Consider the following 17527-nt stretch of genomic DNA (forward strand, 5'->3'; position numbering starts at 1 on the left):
TTCAGCTGGAGATAAGAGAGGACTCAGGAGGGCTAGATGGTTACCAGAGAAGATCAGGAAGCAGGCTGAAGCTGGAAGAAACCGATGATTTCAAACATACCTGACTCTAGGGTCATCCTAAATCTCTATCACTTCAGTTTAAGTATCTTCATCCAACATCCTATTTCATCTCATACCAAATATGCCTGTGCCTGCCATTCTTCATTTGCTCTAACTTTTTTCAGTTTCTCCAACTTGCCAAGCCCATTCCTATCTTAGGGTCTTTGCACATGCTACTCTGTCTACCTAGAATGCCTCCTCTCCCACATCCCTTATTTCCATGATTGGGTTATTTGTAGTCACACCTCAATCAAATGTCATTTCTTTGTGTATCCCATCTGGAACAATTCTCAGCCAGTCATTTGCTGTTACATTACCCTATTTTACTGTGTTTACAGCAGGCATCACTCACTGAAATCATTTTGTTTTTTGTTGACTTATTTAGAGTCTGATTGCTCCTACTGGAATGTAAGCACTATGAGAGCAGGAGTTTTTTTTTCTGCTTAATTGGTCATTACATCTCCACTGCTTAGAATAGGACCAGGCTCATAGCCAGGGTTCAGTAAATGCCTGTCCAATGAGTGAATGAATGAAGGGATGCGTGAAGTCAGACACAATTGAACAAAGACTGCCAAGACTTATATACAGCCCAAAACATCTGTAATTAAATGTTGGTTACTAACCTGAGAATGAGGAGTCTGATCTGGTTTATGTGTACATTTCTAAGCTTTTGTATTGTGTTTTAAGAAACTAATATAAGGGCTTAATAAATATTAGATTTAGTCCTTTGTAGATTAGGTTATATAGGGTCAGAAGGTAAGGCAAGCTTTGGAGTGACAGGTCCTACCCACAGGAAAGCCAAGAGATCCTCATTTGAGTTAAAAGTTATTGAATTTAAGAAATGAAAATAAAAAGTAATCTTGAGTTCATATGAAGGGAAAACAAAAATCAGCAAATATATCAAGTTTAAATAGTTATTTTTTTTAACTTAATAGTTTTATAACTCAGCCAAAAACCAAGTTTTTTTTAATTCGCTTGGGCAAATTCTCGCTGACGCATTAAAGTGGAATTCATTTACAGATGAGGCAGGGTCTGGCATGCATGGATGGGGGCTTTGACTTAGTGGATAGGAGCTGTTGCTAGGGCAGGATTAGAACATGACCTTCCTTGATTATAGTTGAAACCAAAGGCTAATAGCTGGAGTGCGGGGCAGCTATGGCCCACAGGACAGTGGCCTGATCTTTCTGGGCTTCAGTCTCCTCACTGGGAAGTGAGGAGGTTGAAATGAGTAATGGGATTAAAACCAATACCCCATTGCTGTATTCTTGTCTTTATTTCTTAGGTCTGGTACCTTACACTGAATCCATGAATACACTATGGCCATCAGAAGCTATTTGTTAATACACTTTATATTTTGAAGAGACTTGCAACCTGGATAAAATTGAGGCCATCCCCTCTTTTCACCATCTCCCATACCACACTCACAACACTAGCTCTTTAGCAGCCTCTTTTATTTCTGTCATGTTTGTCTAAGATTCTTTTCTTCCCTTGGCCGATGGTACTGCATGTGTGCTTGGGAGAGACTATTTAGTCCGCAGGCCATGCCTGGGAGCCTGGGACTCCTGCAAATGCCTGTGAGGCCCCTCAGATACCATTTCATGAACACAAGTCCACCCTGTTGCCTCAGTGACTTTCCTGAAGTGCTTGAGTGTGGTCAGCCAGTGGATTCAGAAACATGATACTTTGAGGACAACAAGCTAGGTTTTGACTTTTCTGCTTCCTAAGGTAATATTTAACCTGCAGGAAGAAGCGGCTTCAGCTCAAGAGTCCGTGACAGGCATTTAAAAAAAAAAAAGTAAGCAGTATGACTCTTGCTAAATGTTAACAAGTTAAACCACATTGCTTTCAATTATGTATGTATGTATTTACTTATTTATTTTGAGAGAGAGGGAGAGAGAGCAGGGGAAGGGCAAAGAGAGGGAGAGAGAATCCCAAGCAGGCTTCATGCTGCCAGCACAGAGCCTGATGTGGGGCTTGAACTCACCAACCATGAGACCATGACCTGAAGCAAAATCAAGAGTTGGATGTTTAACCAACTGAGCCACCCAAGCTCCCCTCAATTGTATGTTTTTAAAATTTTTACCATATAGACATACAACTTTTTAATATATTATGTATCAGCATTATTGCCCTTCCTATATTCAATGCTTATAGTACATTATTCACATTTTATAGATGTTGGAGGATAATCGATTTGACATTATAAAACTGGATAATTTATAAGCTTGCCTCTTTGAAATATGGATATTCGTAAGAGATATATCAAGGTCTTGTTGAGAAAGAAGCTGTGTATTTTACCTTTCCTTTTTTCTCCCCTCCATTTAATGTTCTTTTTCAGTTAAAATAGTATAGTTTTGTAAGAAAATGCAAAAAAGCACAAAGAAGAATATTTTAAAAAATTGCTCTTAACTGCACCATCAGAAAATAACCTCATATGAACTTCAGTGATCATACTGTACATACTATTTTATAAGCTGACTTTTCTTTATATAAAATATGAATAACGTTTTCATTTAATGAAATGTTCTTCTAAACATGATTTTTAATAACTGCATGATATTTCATCCTGTAGCTGTCTATAACAGACTTCTATTGTGGGAGGCAGTACAGATAGGTAAGAGAACAGGGTCTGAAGCAGACGTCCTATTTCTGACTAGCTGTGACCATCGCTGAGTTATGTGTTCATCCCATTCCTCAGTCTCCTTACCCACAAAATGAGGATAAAAATAGGACCAGCATTATACCGTTTCCTGTGAAAATTAAGTAGGTTATGACACATGGTACTTAAAACACTTAGAGCACTTACAGTAATGCTCTAAATAGATACTCTTACTGAAGTATTATTACTCTATTTTTATCTATAATTCTATTATTCTAATGGAATAATTGCCTGGCACATGGTAAGTACTCAATAAATATTCATTATTATTACCTATATTGCTTTCAGCTTTTTGATCTAATAATACTGTGAATATCTTTGAAGAAAAAAAGGCTTTTGCTTTCTCTTCTTACTTCCCTAAGATAAACTTTTAGAAGTAGAATTCTGTCTTTGCGACTTATTGCTAAATCACCCTCTGTAGAGGTTGTGCTAGCATGCACTGTCTATAGTGCTGTAAGAGAGAAAGCCACCCACTCCACAGCGAGTGAAGTTGTTTCCAGAAGTGCTTCATGGTGGAAATGGCAACTTCCCATGAGGATCTTTGTAGTTCTCCAGAATCATTGACTATTGAATAATTGGGATTTATTCAGCTTCCTTTTCCTTTTCAGTGTTTATATAGTCTTCAAAGATGAACAATTTAAAAACATTAAACATGTTTAATTTTTGTGTGCTTAGTATATTAGTCTGAAGTTTGCTTAAGAAAATATTTGTATTGATATGAAAATTTAACTTGTCTACATTGTTAGGATGGTTTACCCCAGTGAAACTAAAATATATACTTTCTTATTTTTAAGAAAAAAGCAACAAGCCTTGGGAGCAGTCAGCCTTCCAGAACCCATGCTGGTGGAACAGCCCCGGCCACCAAGGTCAGTCATTTCCTGAGCATGAAAAGACTCCTGCTCTACAACAGGTCTATCATTAGTGGGTGGAGTCTGTAGAGAAGGCAAATAGTACTTGTATATCATGGTAAGTTTTGAACAAAGTATCGTTTCTATGCTGGGGGTGGGGAGGAGAATGTAATTTCTTAATAATGGTTTGAACAATTTAAAACCTAGTAAAATCATTGATTCTACAATTTTTCTTGGCATATAATAAGTGTTCAGTAAATATTCTTATCATAATATCTATAGATAATATTGGACTTTTACACATAATGTAAGTATAAATATAGCACTTTCACTTCTTCAGAAAATAATTCAGATTCTCTTGATGAGCATTAGCCACGCTAGGCTCTCTGCTAAATGCTCTGTGTAAATACCTCATGTATTCTTTTATTAATGTTGTAATTATTATTCCTTTATACCTGAGGGAGTCAGGGCCCAGAGAGGTTAAGCATCCTTGATAAGATTGCAAAGCCAGTAGGATAGAACAAGGGTTCAAACCCAGGTTTCCTGTTCAGACAAGGTCCTCGACACTGCTGGACGTCAGAAGCTCTAATGGAGCATTCTTTGGTAATATAGCACTTGAGAGCTTTGCAACTTATAAAAATCACTGAAACAACACATTTCAAGACAAAAAACTACAATTTTAGTTAGTAGTTTTCAACATTTAAATAGTTTTGTTCAGCCCATTTCAACTTGTGATCTTCCAGTATGTCTGAGGTCATTAAAAACACTATTTCAGGGCTATCTATACAACTACTTATTTTTTTAAAAAATTATTTTGAATGTTTATTTTTGAGAGACAGAGAGGGGACACAGAATCAGAAGCAGGCTCCAGGCTCTGAACTGTCAGCACAGAGCCCGATGGCAGGGCTTGAACCCACAAACTGCGAGATCATGACCTAGGCCGAAGTAGGACGCGTAACCAACTGAGCCACCCAGCCGCCACTATTCATTTATTTTTAAATGTTTATATATTTATTTTGAGAGGGAGAGGCAGTGGGAGAGGGAGAGGGAGAAACCCAAGCAGGCTCCATGCTCAGGATGGAGCCTGACACAGGGCTCAATCCCATGACCATGGGATCATGACCTAAAGCCTAAATCAAGAGTCAGGCACTCAACCTCCTGAGCCACCCAGGTGCCCCTACACAACTATTTTAAATAAGCATTTTTCCTTTAAAACTAGTCTCTTTTCTATGGAGGTCTGCATACTTTCTCATATAGGTTACTTGGCTTGGTTAAGAGTTAATGTTTTAAATGCTTTTTGGAGCCCCAGCTGCTCTCCAGGCCCTTAAAAGGTATCCAAAACAAAATCCAGCTGAGAAATGAGAAGAAGCTGGCCACAGAGTTGAACAGATTCAGGAGTACAGCCTCAGTGCTAACTATGGGTAAGAGGACTTCTGCACAGCAAAACAAACCCAAGTTGCCTCTTTACCACTTACTCTTAGCAAGTTTACCTATCTCCAGTGAGCTTCAGTTTCTTCATGTAAAAATGGGGATAGGACTTCTTTGGACAGATCTGCCAAGAGGCTTCAATGTAATAAAATATTTAAAATACATAGCCCTCAGCCTGGCATTTTGTAGGTACTGGGGAAAATGTATGTCAGCTGTGACTACTCCTGTTAGCCTCACACTCTTGTTTGAATGTCTAAAACTAAAAAAGATGTGCCACTGGCACCTAAGAAGCTTGGTACGTTAAGCGCCTGACTCTCGATTTTGGCTCAAGTCATGATCTCACCCTCGGTGAGATCAACCACTTTGTTTGGCTGCGAGTTGTGAGTGTGCAGATTGTCCCTCTCTCTCTGTTTGGGATTCTCTCTCCCTCGGTCTCTGCCCCTCCCCTGCTTGCTCTCACTCTCTCAAAATAAACAAACACTTAAATATATATATATATATATATTTAAAAAATATAAAGATATTTATATATATATAAAGATATTTATATATATATAAAGATATATATATATATATATATATATATATAAGATTTGCCATATATGTCCTGTCTTTTATAGAATTGCAACCTTTATTTAACTTCTGCTTAAATTATGCCTCCACACATGAGAAGCCTCGGTAGAAAACCCCACCCCTATGAGATTTGGTGGATCAAATGGAGATGGTTTCTAAAATTTGGGATTATCTAAACTCTTGGTGGGGAGGTGTTTAGTAGATTGTGGAAATGCACACCTAGTCACTCATTCAGAATTCTGTAAAAAATTTTGGCATCTGCCCCAAACCCTGCTGTGTCTCAGAAAGTTGAGGGAGGGAGTGTAGCTGGGAGGTGGAGGCATTTTAGCCACATATTTAGTGTTTATTTAATGTCAAACTTGACATTCTTTCCTTAGCTTCTAAGACATTGTTCTCTTTGTCCTCTCTCCTGTTGCACTTTCCTGACTTGCTTTGCTTCAGCAGTTTCCTGAATATTAGTTTTCCCCAGAGTTTTATTCTTCACTCCTTTCTTTCTCATATCTTTAACATTTATAGATTATTGGAAGATTATATATATATATATATATAAATCACTTCTGCTTTGATGCCCAATTGAAAGGGCTTTAACTCAGCCGCATCATCACTTTTTTAAAAAAAAGGTCATTCCCATGTATCATTTAGAAAAGCTGGCATAATAGCATTTGTGATCACTTGAAGCCTTTTATTATAAATTAATTATAATAACACACACAGGCAACATAGTATTACCCTGACAGATAAGATGACAAAATAGTAGATATAATTGGCAGGGAGAATTAGTTTTGGTTTTCTTGATTCTTGATATACTGAACTTGAAAGTTAAAATAAGTGATAATTTCACCATTATAAAGAAAACTTTATAGCCCATCTTGAAAGTTAAATATTTAATCTGAAACTAATCATAAGCTGTGTGATCTAGAATGGATACCATGTATTGCAGAATTATTTTACGAGGGTTCTTACAAAATGAGTAATTATGTACACAAATAATATCACTGCCATGCAGTTCTGGGCTTGGAAGATCCAAAGCACTTAACTGACATAGACCTTTCTAACTCCAAATAATTATTGTAAGAAGTTTAGCACTTAAAATTCGATTTTTGGTAAATTAATAATGAGGACTAATGAAGTTGCAGAAATTATTTATGCTCTTAGTAACGCCAGTATGAAAATAGTTGTGATTTGTAATCAGTCATGCAACTATTGCTGGACGAGTTCTCAGGCAGCATGGATAGTAACCATGTCCTTGTTCAGGTGAAGAAACTTGCTTTAGGAATGTGTCTGCAGTAGGATCACCTGGGTGGCTCAGTCGGTTCAGTGTCTGACTTCCACTCAGGTCATGATCTCGTGGTTCATGAGTATGAGTCCCGATCCAGCTCTGTGCTGACAGCTCAGAGCCTGGAGCCTGCTTTGGATTCTGTGTGTGTCTCTCTCCTTCTCTCTCTGCCCCTCCCCTGCTCACACTCTGTCTCTCTCTCAAAAATAAATAAACATTAAAAATTAAAAAAAAAAAAAAGGAATGTGTCTGTAATAGACTACAGCTATTAAGAAGATATATTGGCTGAGGTTATTAGTTCCAACTGGACTCCACTCTATTTCAAACCAAAAAAGGGATTTCTTAAGGATTGGCGGGTAGCTCGTAGAGATCCCAAGGACTCCAGCAGAAGGAATCTAAATCTTCACAGCCAAGAACCATGCCCAGGCTCATCTTGGGTGCTTCCTGTGCCACCACCACAGCTCAGCACCTATTGCATTTAGGACCAGATGCCAGAAACTCTGCCACTGCCAATCTTGAAGACTAATAGGCCTTGTCATAGACAGATTTCTTGGTAGGCAGTGGTCTCTTCACATTGTTCACTTCTAGCCTCATTCTTTTATGGCATATGTAATTGACCAGCGTAAGTCATGTGCCTCAACTCTGCTACAAGGGACCCTGGGGATGTGAGTGCTCTGGATTCTGCTTTGGGAAGGTGCATATTGGGTAGGTAGGTGGGAAATTTATAAATACGTAGTGAGGGTTTTCAAAGGTGTGGCCAGCTGCCAACTGACAAACATCTAGTACAGAAAGGAAAACAGGAGAAGTAACTGAACCATGATATGTTGCTCAGCTATATTAGAGGGAGAAAAAAAAAAACATAAAAGGGGCTCCTGGGTGGCTCAGTCAGTTCAGCACCCGACTCTTGTTTTTGGCTCACATCACAATCCCAAGGTTGTGGGATCGAGCCCTGCATCCAGCTCTACAACTGTGCATGGAGCCTGCTTGGGATATTCTCTCTCTCTGCCCCTCTCCCCTGCTCTCTGTCTCTCTCTCTCTAAAACAAACAGTCAAATGACGATACAAACAACATTTCCTCCAGCTACAGGAGAGATTTGTGAAGGAATAAGCACCCACAAAGCATTCTCTTGTGATTTTCCTTCTGGTTTTGCCATAAATAGCTGTGTTGGCATTAAATAGTCCTCTTCTCAGCTGCTAATTTTCTCATCCATAAGATTAGTGAGAGGCTGGAAAAACTATGTGTATTCTGGCATTCAGTGTCAGCCTCACCCCACAGTACCCTTGGACCATATGTAGTTTGGGAGATGACTCTGTGTGTTAATAAGTAGGCAAACATGTTTATTTTAATAGTTATGCATGTATTTTAATGTGCTTCAAGATAAACTAGCATTTCAAACTCATGATCCCAAGGATAGTTTTGATTAAGACAGGCTAAAGGTTAAAAAAGTAAATCTATTTTTTTAAATATTAAGTAAATATAATATAGCCAATTACAAATATTATAGGCAATGCACAAGTAACCATTTGGAAAACAAGATTCAGAGGAGTGATTGTCATATTGTAATATTCATATTGAATCAGTGGGTTTTTTATTGAAATGAGATTCTGATTCAAGAAGTCTGCAGTGAGGCTGAAATTCTGTTTTTCTAACAAGCTCCTAGTTGCTGCTGCTGCTGGTCTGGCAACCACACTTTGAGTAGCGAGGACGCTGAATTGTTCTGATTGTGGGCAGTTTAGACTGCCTGTACCTTAGATTACATAAACATTGCTTGGAGAATCTGGTTTAAATACAGATTCTTAGGTTCCCAGTCAAGAATTCTGATTCAAAGGGGTAGGGTGAGGCCCAGGATTTTATTTAGTTAATACTTACCCCCAGATGTTTCAGATGCAAAGGATCTGAGGACCACACTGGGAGAAAGGATGAATCTCAGGGATTGGGGCAGCCAAAGCACATCAGGAAATAATGTCCCTTTTCATTTCTAAGAAAAGGAACCACTTTCTGTACGTATTGTAGTATAAGACTCTCTGAAAAATTTATCTCATAACATGTAATTACTTATCTGCATTCTTCAGTCGTACAGGATCCCTCACCTCCGTTGAGGGAGATGTGCTAACCCTGGGGCTATGTTACCCAGGATGCATCCCTTTTGGGGTGTGGCCCAAATAAGTCATCCTGTGCTGTTTTTGTCATAGGAGGAAATGAATGTTAGTGAAACCTAGATGAGCTGAGGTTTCGTTTAAAAATTTTTTAAAGGAAAGAAATTACTAATAATAAAAAAAGGAATTTTTAAGCTGTATTTTCATTGGGAATAATTTTAAGGACAGGGTCTTCTGTTGAGGGAATTATAAAATATTAGAGTTGGGGGCACCTTGGGTGGCTCAGTCGGTTAAGTGACTGACTCCTGATTTTGGCTCAGGTCATGATCTCACGGTTTGTGAGTCTTAGCCCCATGTCAATTTTAGTGATGACACTGCAGAGCCTGCCTGCTCAGGATTCTCTCTCTCCCTCCCTCTCTGCTCCTCCCCCCCTTGTTCTCTCTCTTTCTCTCAAAATAAATAAATAAAATAAAAAAAAAAATAGAGTTGGAAGGGTGCTTACTTCACCAGCTTTAGTTAACAGAAGTAAGTGAAAAATGAAAATCAATAAGGTGGCTGTGAGGGACACCTTGCAGAGGAAGTCAGGAACCTCACCTGCTCTGGCTTCTTGGTGTGGGTATAAAGCTGTGCAGATGACCTCTCTGCCTTTTTCATGCCAGCTGGCAGTCACCTCTGCCTTGGCTGGATGCACCGTTGAGTCACTGCTCAGCTGTCAGTATCTAGGCCTGAGGTTTCTGTTCTCCAACCACTGACCACCCTCTCCTCCTCCAGTCACACCCCAAGTTCAGTGTCCAGAGTCTTTATTGTGACTGATTTGTGACTTTGAGAAAAGTTGGCTTTCCATATTTCTTTTAAAATTTCATAACTCTTCTATTAACACCATCATTCGTTCTGTATTTATGACTTGCCATTCTTTTATAATAAAGAGCATTTCCTTTCCATTCATTCATTCATTCCATCCATAGTAATACGGACCCATGACTTATTTTATTCATTGGCTTAAAATCCATTTTTCTTATTACTTATTTTGATATTTTTAAGTATAATAATGGACGATAATTTAGTAGAATTCTGATTCTGTTACACTGCTTTTTAAAATATCCATTATACTATTTGAAATGTATTACGAATCCCTGGTGATGGTCATCAGTAATTTGCTTTCTAGTTTAAAAAGAGATATTTGGAGCGTGTATTTGCGAGAGCACCCCACTTCGCTCGCTCTCTTATTTTGGTGGAGTCACAGGGTGACGCCTGGGAGCGGTAGATCTCTACCATCAGCAGGGACTGTGCACCCCGCGCGTGGCCTGCATCACCCTCGGCGTTATTAACGCAGCCGGCTTCCCGGATGCCTACTCAAGACAGGTGGGCGGGGCGGGCGCGTTCCTCCGCTGAGCTGCCCGGAGCTCCGGGGCGGTGCCACCGGGGGAGGAGGGCGGGGAGCAGCGTGCGTCGCGTCCCGGGCCCGCCCCGCCTCGCCCCGCCTCGCCCCGCCCCACCCCGTGCCTGCCTGTGGGCCGAGGCTCACAGCAGAAACCGCGGGGGCCGAGCCCAGCCTGGAATGCAAACGTCCTGAAAACCCAGCTGAAGTCTCTGGGCCCGGGGGGGTCGGACGCAGAGTGAGTACTGATTTCGGCCGCTGGCCTCCAAGGCCGCGCGTCTGCTTCCCGGGCGAGCGCCCGGCCCTGCGCGACCCCACACTCGCACCCTGCCGCTGGCTCCCGTGGTTTGGACCCGCGCTCCTACCGTCTTTTGACCCTAAAGATGCGTTTCTTTCCACATGGGCTCTAAGTTAAATTGTGTTATTTGGGCACCCCTCCCTCCCTGTAGGTAACACCGTTGCTGTCTCTTCAGCCGGGAATGTGTCTGGTGACCGGACGCGCGGTTGGGTTACAAAACCAGGGATTTGTGTGACCCGGGGGGAAAAAATGCAAAGAAGAAAAGCAGCAGCTATGTTAATTTAGTTTGGCATTTTTATTTCTATGGTTAGGTCCCCCCCTCCCCCTCCCCCCTCAGCCCTGCCCTCACTGTGCTGACCTCCGTTTTAGAGAATGAGCTCACTCTGTATAACCTTTCCATGTACCTGATACATTCTGGGTGTGGTGTGGCATGTGTTGTAACATGTGTTAGTTCTCTATTTCCTTGAACACAACCTGAGACTGTGGTCAGATAACATCACTGAGGGGTACTTTGTGTCTGTCTTTCAAGAATGCAAGGTGTTTTCACAGAGATTTCACAATCTCTTATGTACTGTTAGGGTCCTAGTGTTCCTCAGTTAGAAATGGGGAGAGGCTAATTCTTTATTCCTATTTTACAGCTTGAGAAAACGAGGCAGAGGGTTTAGGAAACTTGTTTAAGGGGCAAGACCTTGGGTTCTCTGACTAGTCTTCTAGGAGCCCACCTATACAGCAGAAGAACCAGAATGCTCCATCAGCAGCTCTGGAAAGTTTCTGCTGAGATGTTTTGTGGAGCAAAAGCCTCTGCATTGCAGGGAAGGTCAATAAGGAGTGGCATCGGCTGTCCAAAGGGGGAAACTATTTTCTAGTAAATAAATATCAAGTGCCTCTTCCTGATGTTTGTGGGCACTGACTTCAACTTTTGCACACTGAGTTTTTAGTATTTAAAAGGATGATTGTTACTGGGAATGTGGTGGGGAGGGAGTGATAATTGGGGTTCCGGGAGACAGTATAGAATTAAAATGAAGTAGTGACATTTAGCAAAATCATGCTGAAGTCGGAAAGGCTGCATCTGCTGACTGATGGAGCAAAGGGTAAGCGGCCAATAGCAATGAGGGTGGAGTGGGAATCCGTGTGTAGCAAGGACCCTTGATGTCTATTATAAACAAGTGAGTTTTGCAAACGACACTGGCAGTGTTTATGAAGCAGCACATCTAAGTATAAATGTTAGGTGTGGTTCAGTTCACATGCTTTAAAAAAAGATTCCTAGTGCATAAGAAGAGTTGATTATAGTATGAGTGGTTAATTTAGTTCCTTGATTGTTCTCTGAATTGGCCAAAGAAGGGTTCCTGTTGATCTTTTCTATTTGATAAAATCAATCTTATTTTTCAATTCAATAAATATTTATTGAGCACTTACTATGTAGAAGTAACCATGGTAGATGCTATGGGGGTCCAGATAGGTGGATCCTGTCTCTAAGTGGCTCACAATATAGGAACGAGCTAGCATTCTAAGAACAAAAAAATATATACCTAAATGAGACAGTGTAACCAATTGAGACTTTACTGTGTGATAACTTTTTATGCCTGAAACTCATTTTTTGGAAAATATTTTACAGAGACCTGTTAAATATGTCCTGAGAAACTATAAAGCATGGTAGTTAAGAGGTCAGGCTCTTACTTTTTTAATCTGTAAAATGGGCATAATAAATGAGGATCGACCTCATTGCTACATTATCATCACATTATGTGGTGCTCAGCTCATGTCTAGAACATAGTAATTTTCACTAAATGTAGCAGTAACTATTACTATTCTGTTCCTATACAGATTTACTGATCTGTTCTTGTTCTGAAACCTATTATGGCCGCTTTCTAATAATTTATTATTGTCTAGTATAGGCAGGAGAGCACTAGTCCAACAACATCACCTTGTGAACAGTAGGGTTGTGCATGGCCTCTGTCCAGATCTCCAATGTCCATGTATATGGACTAGCTCAGAAGTCCGTATGTCCTACGAGATATTGCAAAGTACCGTTAGAAATTGGAAATAATGGGACTGAGCAATTACAGCTTTCCGTAAAAATAGGGTGTCTCATTTGTTCTTAACCAAGGGAGTTAGCAACCAATGAAAGGGTATTTTAAAATGCGTGAAAGTACTTTTGGTGATGCTTTAGCATTCACTGGGAGCAAGACAGTCCTGCTCACTTAAGAATTGTCAGCCCCCCAAAATAGAATCGTCAGCCCAAATGCCAATAGTACCCTGTTGAGAAACATTGGGTAGCTGACATTTTTAAGTTAAAAGCTATTCACATAGGGGCACCTGGGTGGCTCAGTCAGTTAAGCATCCCACTTCGACTCAGGTTATGATCTCACGGTTCCGTGGGTTTGAGCCCTGTGTCGGGCTCAGTGCTGATGGCTCAGAGCCTGGGTTCTGCTTCAGATTCTGTGTCTCCCTCTCTCCGTGCCCCTCCCCCACTCACACACTATCTCTCAGAAATAAAAAGTTAAAAAAAATTTTAAAGTTATTCAAATAGAAAACATGCAATGCAGTTGTTGGTGACAACCATTGTACTTTCCCAGTATGCAGATTATTAATTCAGTATATCAGAAAAACTATAGGATTTCTCTTACAAGGTCAGACACATTGGTGCAAAAACACATATTCCATGTTTATATAGTCTTCCAAATGAGAGTATTGCAAGTTATAATGTAAAAGAAGATACAAAGATATATATGTATACAGAAGAGCATAGATTGTGGGTTTTTTATTTAAACCAGACCAACCAATTAGTTCACATTTGGGAAAAAGTAAGTAGTTCCACTAAGTAGTAATGATACCTTAAACATTTATTGCCGATGGATTCCTAAGGAATGAAGAATGTAACTGCCATCTAAGTAATTAGATGAAATCTAATTGCAGATATTTGTTAAAGCACTTTAATGAAAAGGTTATTGGTCTTCAGACAGAGAATGCAGGGCAATAGGGTAATTCCAGACTAATCCATAGCAGTAGGGGTCTCCCAATCCTTGTCTGGGATGTGCTGCACCCCCTTTGAATTCTCTAAGACAGTGTTCCATGCTGTGTAGTCTGGAGAGCATTTGCATCAAAGTCACCTGGGATGCTTAGTTAAAAATGGAAATTTACCAGGCTCTCTCTCAGATGTACGTAGTCAGAATCAATGAGAAATCTATGGCTTAATGAGCTCTCTAGATAAATTTGTACACCTGTAAAGTTTGATAACCACTATTCTAGGAAGTAAGTTGGACTATCCAGAGCCTTTATAGAAGTTGTCTTCTTCTGGCCTTAGCAGTACAGTAAAATCTCAGTGAATTTACTAAAAATTCTAGCTATCCATAGGAACTCCAACTTCTGAATCATACTGAGGCTCTGAACTGAACTGGTTAACATTTGTGATGCACAAGCAAGGGCCTAGACTAATTCCATTTCACTCAAAATTGCACCAAGAGATGGAGGCCAGCTTAGTATGCGAGTGTACCCTTTGGACTCCATAAACTCTGGATTCTGTAATGGGTTGAGGTCCTCTGCACAAGTGACATAAGTATAAAGACCTAGGTTAGACCTTGGAGCCTCTGGAGTTGCTCTGAACAGAGTTGTTAGTAGAGGGGCAGAGAACTGTTCCCACAGAGAAACCAGGGGCTCAGTCTACTGTGTAGTGTTCCTTTATCATCTATACTAACAGGGTGGGCAGAGAAAGTAGAAAGACAATTTGTACACGTTTCAGTTATGTGCTTTTTATATGTCCTCCTTATGAAAATAGAAAATTGTCTTTATATCAACATGGTAAATCTTTTTATATAACGCCATTAGTATGGCTAGTCATCATTAGAATCCTGGAATATAAATATTTTCCTGCTAAAATATATACCTTGAATGCTTTGACACATCCATCTTTTCATAATATTGTATTTACAGAGATGTATCAGAGAGCTTGGTCTACAGCAGCAAATTGAAATGAGAAGCCAGAATTTTAATCTTCCAGGATTCTTCTCTTTTTATATTCACCGTCTATTTATCCCTGTCTTTATTTATGTTAAAATGTATCCATTATGTCTATCAATTTGGAATAGAAAGGGATTCTTCCTTTAATATTCAGACTAATTTTTTTAGGCATGCACAATGTATTTTAAATATTTGAAAGCCTTCAAATGTTTGAAAGATGGGAATGCATGCTCGACTTTGTCACAAAGCCCATTACCCTCTCTTCCTGCTGACCTGATAGACTTATTCACAACACCTGGCACATATATTCCTTTGAATTTTAGACCCCAGTCTACAAAGTAAGACAAATATTATTTTCTGAAAATTCAATTAGTTATTTGAAAATTGCATCCTTGTATTATCTACATGTATACATATATGTGTGTGTGTGCACACACGCACATACTTAACAGCTGAGCTGTATACTGAATGTGTATTTCATTAGGAGTTTCTCTATAGGTCAAAAATATTTGCCTTTATTTATTTATTTTTTTAATTTTTTTTCAACGTTTTTTTATTTTTGGGACAGAGGGAGACAGAGCATGAATGGGGGAAGGGCAGAGAGAGAGGGAGACACAGAATCAGAAACAGGCTCCAGGCTCTGAGCCATCAGCCCAGAGCCTGACGCGGGGCTCGAACTCACAAGACCGCGAGATTGTGACCTGGCTGAAGTCGGATGCTTAACCAACTGCGCCACCCAGGCGCCCCAAAAATATTTGCCTTTAAAATGACAGCAGTATTGGGATTAGTGATGTCTATCGCATACTCTTGACTTAGAGCATAAGAAAGGTGTTAGAGGTATAATCACAAGTATTGAGTGTCCCTGGGTTTTAAAACCATAGATTGGAGAGGACAAATATTCTTGAGGTATGGCAAGGCTGTCTTTTTAGGGAACATCTAGGCTCTTCATTAACCTGAGCTGGCAATATCAGCACCAAAAATCTTCCTTTAAAAACTGGCTGGAAAGTACTTTTGCAAAACAATTCTGTAAAACTATCCTAGTATCTTATGTAGTCTGATTCCTTCCTTTTAACCTAATGAAAGTGTGAAGAGACTAAGTTTGTCACCAGGAAGAAAGTGCCAATAGATAATAGATGGTAGAAACCAGTGGTTATTTCATTAACTCACTATCAAGCCATCTTGTTTTAAGCTATCTAAAAAGCAGTGATTTTCAATGTCAAGGAGGTTCAGAATCACCTGAATCACAGCTTTTCAGTGTACAATCTCTACTCCCTCTTCTTCCTGCCCTTTCCCTTTCATAAGTTTCTGGGTGTTCATTGACTCCCTCTGTCCATACTGTCTTTGAGCGACCTTTCCTGGGCCAAGAACCAGTGACCTAAGGTGTTAAAGCTTGGCCAGTTATATTGCCCAGTGGTTTTACATAACATTGATTGTCAACAAACATGCACATTTCTGGTACAAAATGTTTAAATAATTATGACTTCTGGTATATTTTGCATAAAGTTTCAGTGGTTTGAATTACTGATCCTTTTTTCCCTGACAGTATTATAAAACTAAATTATTTTCCATAGTCTAGTTTACTCTAACCTTGAGTTTTAAACAATCGAGTAATTAATCATTGTTTGGGATTTTAGCCAAAAAGTGTCTACATCACTAAGAAACAATGTACCCTCGTGCTCAATATTCATAGATCAAAAAGGAAAGATTACCTTCTTTTGGCCATTCAGTTTGAGCCTTCCCTTTCTCTCAAGAATCTATTGATGATTGCAGTGATTGGTGCTGAATTATTCTCAAATAATGTTCTTGTGGTGAGACAGGATTCCAAGTCTTAGAAATTAAAATTGTTTCCTTCTCTAGTCCTTCTGACAATCATATTCTTACACCCCTTCAAATATTTCCAAACGTTGAATGTGATGAACAGTGATGTACTTATTTGCAACTAAAATATTTGCAAAATACCCCAGGTGATTTCCAGTTGAACTGGTGGTAAAGCACATCTTCTCTGTGTATGTGTAACTACATTCTCTACAGTTTTCTATGAGCCGGTGAACTGAAAGTTTGTTTGCCATTCAAAATGGAGAGACAGTCAATAGGAAATAAAAGCTTAACAAAGAACATTCAAGCTAGTGCTGATAATCTGAAAATAATTCTAGAATGCTCTGGGGGAGGGGTTAGGTCCAGTAGTAGCATGTATGTAGTTTGGGGAAGCTTTCTAGGATCTAGATATTTAAAAATAAAGGGGAAGAGAAAGGAACCACCCATTGATTAATTTATTGAACAACTACTTTGCTAAGTGATTTACATAGGGTTTCATTTAATCCTCTTAATTAAGAGTTGCATATTTTGTGGGGCACCTGGCTGGCTCAGTCGGAAGACCACGTGACTCTTGATTTCAGGGTTATGAGTTCAGGCCCCACATTGATTGCAGAGATTACTAAAAAACAGTTTAAATAACAGAGAGGAATGTGTATCTAAATACAAAGAAGCACTAGAAATCAATATTGTGTTCTTTATTGTTATGCTCCATATCTTAATACAGTTGAAATTCTCTGATGGATGAGGTTTCCTGTTTGTGTGAATGAGTATTGTACACTAACTGGAATTAGCAAATAATGGTTCTGTTGACAGAGTTTCTTGAGACTCTCTAATGGGCAGTAGAGAAGAGATAAATTAGCCATCTTTGAAAATGGTGAAAATTAAATTACAGGATTAAGTAGTACATAACTGAGAAGTCCCTTATGTAAGAAATATAGAACTTTTTACTTAGATAAGCTGCAGTGTTCATATTTTTACATCAGTTTCAAATGAAGCTTACTTTAAAATCTATTCTTCTATTCCGTTGATTTTTTTATGAACTTTTTTTTTAATTCAAGTTAGTTAATGTACAGTGTAGTCTTGTCTCTAGGAGTAGAAC

At 39.4% G+C, this 17527-nt stretch overlaps 1 protein-coding gene across 16 annotated transcripts in view; it reads left to right on the plus strand.

Moving 5' to 3' along the window:
• Positions 1-17527, plus strand: part of CAST (calpastatin) — a 109625-nt gene that overhangs the window by 29705 nt on the left and 62393 nt on the right. For 13 of the 16 annotated variants that reach the window (XM_023258676.2, XM_023258688.2, XM_045033922.1 and 10 more), the window contains exon 3: positions 3553-3624. In XM_023258676.2, coding sequence (XP_023114444.2) covers positions 3553-3624 — 72 coding nt within the window. Of the gene's footprint in view, positions 1-3552; positions 3625-10444; positions 10597-17527 lie in introns of those variants that run through there. The other 3 variants (XM_011284751.3, XM_045033927.1, XM_011284750.3) reach the window with 2 other exon arrangements.

The sequence above is a fragment of the Felis catus genome, chromosome A1 (genome assembly GCF_018350175.1).
Source record: "Felis catus isolate Fca126 chromosome A1, F.catus_Fca126_mat1.0, whole genome shotgun sequence".
Taxonomy (NCBI): Eukaryota; Metazoa; Chordata; class Mammalia; order Carnivora; family Felidae; genus Felis; species Felis catus.